The 8662-nt window shown below is 41.7% G+C and overlaps 3 protein-coding genes across 3 annotated transcripts, besides 2 other annotated features; 2 read left to right on the top strand and 1 right to left on the bottom strand.

Moving 5' to 3' along the window:
• Window positions 1-59: 59 nt before the first annotated feature.
• Window positions 60-90: a microsatellite.
• A 160-nt stretch (window positions 91-250) lies between these two features.
• PVX_091700 (circumsporozoite-protein related antigen, putative) lies at window positions 251-2917 on the top strand. Its single transcript, XM_001615283.1, has 4 exons — window positions 251-521; window positions 777-1225; window positions 1516-1787; window positions 2080-2917. Exons 2-4 carry the CDS (start codon window positions 1108-1110, stop codon window positions 2134-2136), a joined length of 447 nt encoding a protein of 148 aa, XP_001615333.1. The 5' UTR covers window positions 251-521; window positions 777-1107; the 3' UTR covers window positions 2137-2917.
• A 614-nt stretch (window positions 2918-3531) lies between these two features.
• PVX_091695 (hypothetical protein, conserved) lies at window positions 3532-5127 on the top strand (the record flags this gene model as incomplete). The annotated part of the gene is made up of 1 exon (XM_001615282.1): window positions 3532-5127. One exon carries the CDS (start codon window positions 3532-3534, stop codon window positions 5125-5127), a length of 1596 nt encoding a protein of 531 aa, XP_001615332.1.
• Window positions 5128-5329: 202 nt separating this feature from the next.
• PVX_091690 (WD domain, G-beta repeat domain containing protein) lies at window positions 5330-7111 on the bottom strand (the record flags this gene model as incomplete). Its single annotated transcript, XM_001615281.1, has 2 exons — window positions 5330-6813; window positions 6928-7111. 2 exons carry the CDS (start codon window positions 7109-7111, stop codon window positions 5330-5332), a joined length of 1668 nt encoding a protein of 555 aa, XP_001615331.1.
• Window positions 7112-7311: 200 nt separating this feature from the next.
• Window positions 7312-7355: a microsatellite.
• Window positions 7356-8662: the final 1307 nt, after the last annotated feature.

The raw sequence follows: 8662 nt of genomic DNA, 5'->3' as shown, positions 1-8662 counted from the left end.
TATATACTAGCTCTTTCGCCATCCATTTGCATGCATCTAGTAAAAGCGTGCAGTTTTGTTTGGATTTACTTGGGGTTAACGTTCCTTCCGTTTCTTCTTCCTTTTTTTTTTTTTAAAGTGAGAAAAAAAAAAAAAAACGCATCAAATTTGTTCATCATTAGGGGGGTATTTTTTTTTTTTTTTTACGGGGGGGGCTATATTGCAATTTAAAAAAAAAAAAATTAAATTAAATTTTTTTTTTTTTTTTTTTAATGTAATAACACAAACAATATTACATTGACATTACCATAAAATTATTGAACAATATAATATTAAAATTTTTTTTTTTTTTTCATTTCACATTGATAAAGCAAAAACCAAAGTTACGTATACCTCACTATACAATGTACATCACCATAACAGTTTAAAAAAGGATGTGATAAGAAAAACAATTCAGCCTGTAAACATAATTTTTACTAGATTGATTTATTTTTTATTTAAAAAAAGTACGCCCAGTTTTAATGTTTTAACAGTACATTCAAGTAAGCGTACGTTCACGTGCACGCATGTATATACATACATACACGCTTCGTTTTTTTGAGCGCTTTTGATTAGCTGAGCGTTTTTTGCTCACGCGTTGATGCGTATATGTATATGTATTTATATGTATAATATGAATAATGATGCATGTGCTGTGCCGTAAAACGTTACTTATTCACGCTTAGTTCAATCACGCGAGGAATTACCGCACATACGTACGGCCATACATTGCGTTTTCATGAATATGCATCCCGCAGGCGCACGCGTGTAAGGACTGATTTGTGCAGATACACCACACTCGCATAATCGCATAAGGCAGGAGAGCACTTGAGAATTTTAATTCGACTCAGTTACCTCTGTGTGAACACACCTTTAATGTTTAAACTTTAATTTCACGCCATATCGTCGGTGAACAGCGAAGCAAACTCACTCGCTTGACTTGGAAGCGCAGCCGCAGATACACGTACACACAAACGTGCAAACGTACAAACGTACAAGCGTACATACGTATAATACTTATACACACGAACGTGCGTTCGCCCTTTGGCCCTTACGTCCCCATTGTGACAACCCCCCGCTTGATTCAAAATGAAACTCTTAGCAGCCGTTTTTCTCCTTTTTTGCGCCATCCTTTGTAACCATGCTTTGGGAGATAATGTAAACGGGTTAGGTGCTGGCAACCCCAAGAAGAAGTCCCCCAAGAGCAGTAAGTTTTCATATGACCAAACTCCCCATCGTGCGTGCATGCCCGTGTGAGACGTTCCTGCGAAATGGGAATTGCGCGTTGGTTCACGTGGAGGAGGCATTTCGCCTAAGTGTATATATATATATATACATATATATTTGTGCGGCTCGTTTTGTGGGTGAAAATGGCGACACCGCTCTGTGATCATTTTGCGTTCCCCTCTGTGCTGAATTTCTCGCCGCAAATCGTTGCAACACCCCTGATCAACTTCGCTCACCCACGCTTTTGCCGCGCCCCCTTCGACCCCGCAGAATCCCCAGAACCTCTCATTGACGTGCACGAGTTGATAAGCGAAATTGTCAGAAAAGAAGAGGAACTCGTAAACATGACGAAGAAGAAATCAAACTACAAATTGGCCACAACCGTTCTCGCTTCAGCCCTAGGTGTTGTATCAGCAGTGCTCTTAGGAGGTGCCGGATTAGTCTTTTATAATGCCGGAAACGGAAGACACCCATTCTCTCTTGGAGGTGGAAAGGGCGGTGATGCTGCTCCCACTGAGCCAACCCCAGCTCCAACCGCACCAGTAGGAAAATAAAAAGAGAAAGGAGGATAAGACAGACAGGCACACACACACAGAGAAATGCCTTTAATTTTATAACTCCTTTGAAGCCTCCTTCCGAATAGCGCTGTTATGTATTGTTCGTTATTGGCCCCGTCCGAACCCGCTAAGACCCGTCCGCAAAATAATCCCCACATATAAAAATTTTCTTGCTTTTTTATTTTTGGAACGTCCGACTGCACTACGAAATTTTTTTTATTACCCCTGTTATGATTTATACCCTATCATCCATTTTCGCCATTTTTACCTGCTTTAGTCCGCAACCGGCTTGAATGATGATGGAAGCAGCAGTGGCACCGAATCAACGTCATGAACATGAATGGAAAAGCAGCTTTGGCCAATCGGTTTAACAGAGAGAGGACACATATCGTGAAATTAATTTCTTTACCATTGCGATTGCAAGTGTGTTTTATGTGTGTGTGTGCTTTTACTGTCACCTTAAGGTTACCACATTTTACCCCTCCTTTATTATTATCATTTTAACAAGAATAACGAAGATATTTACAAAAAAAGAAAAAAAAAAAAAAAAAATGAATAAAATGTTATACATGTATGCGCGGAGCGTTTAAACAGTTTTCCTGAATTTTTCCTGAAATTTTCCTGAAATTTTCTTGAATTTTTTTTTTTTTTTTTTGCGCGGAGTTTATGCTAACGATTTTCTTTAAAGCGAAAAATTTTCCCATTTTTCAGATTTTTTTCCATTTTTTGAGTTTAACTTTTTCTTTTTTAATATATTTTTTCCCCCCTTTTTTTTTCCTTTTGCCACACTTGCATCAGAGGTTTTATCGCCTTTCCTCCACAGATTCCTAGACATCCATATGTGCACATAAATATATACGCATATATACACACATATATGTTTATATATATATTTATACGTAACAGCCATTTTCCCCTTATGTATTTTGTTTTTCAGCATGTTATAATTTGTTATAACGAAAGGTGCAACGAGTGTATTTTTATTTATTTATTTATTTTTATTTTTATTTATTTTTATTTTATTTTTATTTTTTTTCCTTACCCCCACTTCACCTTCAGTTCCTCCAACTTTTTATTAAGGTATGTGTTGATATATTTAATGATTACATAAGTTGTAGCTGTCGCTTTGGTCAGCGTTCTTTGTCCGGGCGTTCCCCCCCAATGTGCGTTTTATTCCTCACGAGCGCATGTTCGGAGGGCAACCTACACGATGCACGAGGTGTTGCGAACTTCGTCACGTGCCAAGGGATAAACACGAATAATTTCACTCCGCAGTGACCACCGCTGAAGGGTGATGCATAATGCGGGAATTTTCCTGGCATCGCTTAAAAATCGCGCTCATGGGGATTGCGACGGGACGTTGCACAGTGGGGCTATCCCCCTTGATTGCACCGCGAACAGGTGCTCCCTCCGTTTCATCGCGTCGCAGTTGTGCCACTTTGCTATTTTTGCCAAAATGGGGAAAAAAAAAAAAAAAAGTAAAAAAAAAATTCCATGCTGATCCCCCCATGTCAACCACAGGAAAGGAAACACATTGTTACCACCCCATAGGTACAACCCCCCTTTGGGAGCAAAACGGTTAAGAAGGGCACCCATTTTGGGGCGATTCTCCTGCGTTTGATGCGATTTCGCCCTTTTGTAGGATAAACTCACATCCACCCCTGAGGAAGCAACCGCTTAGCTTAGGCAGCCAAACCAGTGAGCTAATTAGCCAACTGGACGGCCAAACATGGCCAACTCCTCGGCCCTCTTTAAAGCATTCGTAGTGGGGTCCCCGGTCTGCATTCTCCTACTTAATGAAATAAAAAGAGTGAAGCGTCTAAGAGACGACGAAAAGTTAAACAAAAGCTTGTTTATAAAAAATTTCCACAAAAGTAACATCACCAAGAAGGGACCAAATGGGAGTGATCACAGGGGGGAACCCAAGTCTGACCAAGTCAGTGCCCCCGAGGGGGAGGAAGAAGAAGCGCTGAACTACTTTTACGGCAAAGCATGGGGATACACCACCGATTACGAAATTGACTTGAGCTTAAATACAGGCGATTTAATTTTTATAAAGTACGACTTAGAAAATGTAAATTTAATTAAAAAGGTTCTTCTAAAAATGAACAGATACGTGCAACAGAGAAGCAACAGCAATAGCAGTGTGGACGACTACGACGAGGTGGGGATCATTTTAAAAAAACATAACATCAGTTATGTGTACATTCAAAATGTCCTAAATGGGAAAGACAAGTTAATTCGCTATTCTCATTTTTTGCAAAAATATAAACCCACCGTTTTATCTCTCAGAAGATTCATTACAGATGATGAGGAAATAAAAAAGGAGTTGCACAAAAATATTTTACAAAGTGTAGAACAAACTGTGCAACAAAGTGTAGAACAAACGAAGATAAGGAGCTCCTCCATTTTGTTTAATCTTTTGCGTAATGTGTGTAGGCAAAGGATACTCATACGTCGCAATGCGAATGACTCTCCCCCAAAAAAAGATTGCCTTTGTAATGATAGCCACTCCATGTGTAAGCAAATAAGCTACAATATAGACGCGAACAACTTAATTAATATGCTCATCTTCCGATCGTTTAATTTGTTCTTTTATTTTGTTTCCTACCTGAATGAACAAGCGTTGAAATGTAGTCCACTTGCCCCTGAGCATGTTCTTTTGCAAAATGTCTCCTCGGATGTACCCTGTAGGGGGAAGGGGCACTCTTGCATAATTGATAATCAAAATGGCCTACAAGGTTATGAGTTCCCAGTGGGTAATTCCCTGACGCGATTTGAATTCATCGAGGGGGACTCTTCAGAGGTGGCGATCCCGGGTGACACCCCCAACCGTAAGAAGGCAAGCAGTTTTTATAACCCCCCAAGAGAAGTCGCCAAAGAAATGGAAAACTTCCTCTCGCTGCTTCTCGAAAATGAATACACACTGATGGACTCCACAGAGTATATGAACAGAGTGCTACGGAAGGGAAGAAACCACCCAACGGAGGATGCTCACAAGGAAGGGCAGCCAAACCATTTTGCAAATAAAATGAAAAAGCAAATCGAAAAGGTCTCTCTAATGTTTAAAAGATCCTCCGTAACAAATTCTCATGTTTACGAAATTTACAGAAATACGAATTTGCTGCCCTCCATAAAAAATTATGATCCTCCCCCTTCTCTCTTTTTATGTTTAAACAATTTTTACAAACCCATCAACGGGAGGAATATACAGCGTGATACGTTCAGCGTGCCCAAGCTGACCAACCTCTTTCACGTACGGCAGGAGGAGGCCGAGAAGTTGCAGAGATATTTCTACCAGTTCAATAGGGTCCCCAAGTCCTAGCGCTGTCTCGCCGCCCAGCTGCAAAAGGTGCCCCCCCCTTTTTTTTAAAAGTGCGACTGTACGGCTGTACGGCTGTGTGTTGCTCTCCGCACAGGGATGTGCGATTCATGGTGATGTGCATCAATTCACACTGCTTCGTATCCATTAACACTGCTGCGTGGACCCGCACGGAAACTCTCCTTGCGCCGCCGCGCTCCCCGCGCTACACATACGAATTGGGGATGGAGAGCAAGCAGGGCAGCCCGTCGTCTCCCCCCGTCACGATGCTGCAAATTTCGAATTCATCTGCACACGCCTTTTTTTCGTCGTATACAAAAATGCATTCTATGCAGTTAATGCCGCCCTTCCTGCAGGCGCCAAAGGCCCACAAGATGTCCTTGTTCGGCTTGGCGCCCTCCTCTGAGGGTAAAGCGGTTTGCCAATTGTCTGCACCATCTAGGGCACTTAACTGGAGAGGCCCCTCCCCAACAGCAGCCAAATTTTTTTTTTGTCCCAAAGTTAAGTTACTCCCTGAACAGTCAGCAAAATTTAGGAGGAATAAATTTCCAAAAGCTGAGCCCACCAAGAGGAGGTGGTTCCCAATGTACCTCGCAGAAAGAATAGGTTCCTTAACGGCAATTTTCTTCAAATAATTGTTCATATTTGAAGAGCAAATGCTGTGGATCTCGAATTGGTAACAGTACCCATCAGCGGAACAGGTAATGATGTACGTCCTATTGTTAACATTATACGTTACGATCGAATTGATGCTAGCTGTGTGCAACTTTTTGAAGCTAATATATTTGTGAAAAATTCGAAAGTCTCTAATTTTGATTATTCCATCGTTTTGTCCTCCTGTTACTATTAAAGGGATTTTATCATTACATACGTTTAAGTGGTCATCATTTTTTTCCAGCACATTGACCGCTTGTGTGGTATGAGCGGCATCTTTCTTGCTTGACTGCTTCCTACCGTTGTTCTGCTTTTCCACCAAATGATCATCACCTGTGAAAATGGCTGCTTCGAATTTTGGGCCATTTCCCTTTTTTTTACCATCCGCAAGTTTGCTCACAAAATTGGAGTCCCCATTTTTGTACAGGTAAAAATAATTCAAAGCGCCCACATTTCCAGAGTGGGTATTTTTCGCCTGGAGCATTTCCTGACAACTTCCCACATCGAAAACGCACACACTTCCGCTTTTATCTGCAGATATTATTTTATCCTTTAACCATAAAAATTTCGTTATGGGATGTGTGTGACTTCCTTCATAAATGGCTAGCTGTTGAAATTTCTTTATGTCGAACAGTTTTAACGTTTTATCGTAACTGCTCGTTATGCATTTTTCGTTTTTTTTATCAAACTTCATGTCACTAATGGTGGAATGGTGTGCATACATTTCTTTGCATGTCGTTACATTGGTAGAAGCTTTAAAATTGACTTTGCTGACTTTTTTTTCCTGTTCAGAATATTCTGAACTGTTCATAATTTTATTTACTTTTGGAGGTTTGCATGAGTAGCTGGTATTCCACAGACATATCTTTCCATCGAGACCCCCCGAAAGGACTTCATTTCTTTTGGTAAAGAACACCTCGTTCACCCAGTCGTAGTGCCCGCACTTCTTATGGTACAGTTCTTTCGTGGTGGACAGGTTTTTCAGGTTGTGTATGCGGATGGAGTGGTCCGCGCTGCCCGTGGCCATGTGGGTGCCTGCGGAGGGGGGGGTTGCGTCGTTTGCGCCGTTATTCCCGGGAATTAGCGAATTATATCAGCGGTGTGTTACACCGTTACACCGCTGCGCTGTTACACCGCCGCGCCCCCTACCACTCTCGTCCAGCGAAAGAGACAATATCGACCGGTCATGCGCGCACTCATAGAAGAAGGAGAAACCCGGCCCATCGCTCAACCTTTTGTTTCTTAAACAGGCCCAGTTCAAATCTACGTTATCGAAGCACGTGTTGAATGTCTTCGTATCCCCGACAGGTTGTCCACTTTTTTCATTCTTCATCGAGTGAAGGGAGGCATGTGTGAGAGTGGCCAGAGGGGATGCTGCGTCTACAGGGAGTTGTTGCTCTTTCAAGGGGGGATGCTTATAAGGGGATTTTTTTTTTTTTTTTATTCATAGGAATGGAAAAAAGAAGGTACGTACACACGATTGCACGAGTGTGAACCGATATGTGTGAAGGGACGTTGGCGTGAATGTATGCAACGCTGAAGGAGGGCGATGGGGGTGGGTGTTTCCTCAGGGCGAATTACACCAGGAACATGCTTTCCCGATTTACGCATTTCGCGGGGAGTGGACAAAGCTCGTCCAAAGGGCCCTGCAGTTGCGGGGCGCGCTCGGTAATTCACCAACCCGTTAATTTGTTAATTATTTGACCGCTCAATGGCCAGACCACTTGGCATTAAGCTGTTTAATTCGTTAATTGTTGTCCATTTAAATGGTAGACAGCTGGCTGCTTAATTTAAAACGTTTAATTTTTTAATGTAAAATATTTTAGCCTTTTCAATTTAAAACGTTTAGTTTTTTAATGTAAAAGATTTTAGCCTTTTTAATTTCCTTTTTTACGCCTTAGCAAAATGTGCGCTTTCGCCTTAACAGTACAGCCATTTTCGCAACGCAAAAAAAAAAAAAAAAAAAAAAAAAAAAAAACCTAGCACAACGCAACATAGCAGGCGCTTCGGAAAATAAAAAGTTGGCAAATTTACACACAAGGGGAAATACTCTTTTGGGGGAGCCCCTCTGCATTCGCTTAACCAATTAGCAGGGACAACTGTGCAGAAATGGCTCCAACGCTATTTCTTTTAAAATGGGAAATGCCCTATTTGGAGTTGTTAAGCGGAGGATTAGTGCAAAATTTAAGTGACGCACTTTACACACGTGTGTGTGCGCTTAAAACTGAGGATTGAGAATAAAAAAAAAACATTTTAAAGATCCATTTTAAAAATCCATTTTTAAAGAATTGTGCATATGTTTATTTTATTAGTGGTAGTATGCCATCACCGTGGTGTTTTTTTTTTCTTTCTTTTTTTATTTCGCGTAGCACATTCCTCGTAGCAGGAATGGCACAGTTCGCTTATCTCACGGGGAAATTTTTTCCTTTTTTCTGCTACACCCTTCTGCCCCCTGTTGGTTCCCTTTTGCCACTTTCGGCGCACACCCCTTTGGGCCATGACCATCACTGTTGCCAAGCTGAACGGAACACGGACAAACCAAATTGTTCGTCTGAAATGATTGGATATGCGATGAGCCATTTAAAAGGCCAACATATGTGGCGTATAAACTTTTTCCAAAATGTGCACGCAAAAAAAAAATAAAATAAAATCGAAATAAAATAAAAATAAGGATACAAAGATGGTAGCGCTACTGAAGGGGCATACGCCTTTTTCAGCGCGTTGTGCAAGGCTCCCCCTGCGTGTGTACGCACATTGCATGCGCCCACTTTTCACGCAACGCGCATGCGGAAGTTTACACGTGAGCGCAGTTTACACACGCGCGGCTGCGTACACACCTGGGGGCCTTCACTCACAGCTGCGTACACACCTGGGGACCTCCACG

This window comes from Plasmodium vivax, chromosome 9 (assembly GCF_000002415.2).
Source record: "Plasmodium vivax chromosome 9, whole genome shotgun sequence".
In the NCBI taxonomy this organism is placed as follows: domain Eukaryota; phylum Apicomplexa; class Aconoidasida; order Haemosporida; family Plasmodiidae; genus Plasmodium; species Plasmodium vivax.
The sequence above is the reverse complement of the archived record's forward strand: the minus strand, read 5'-3'. Positions and strand labels throughout refer to the sequence as shown.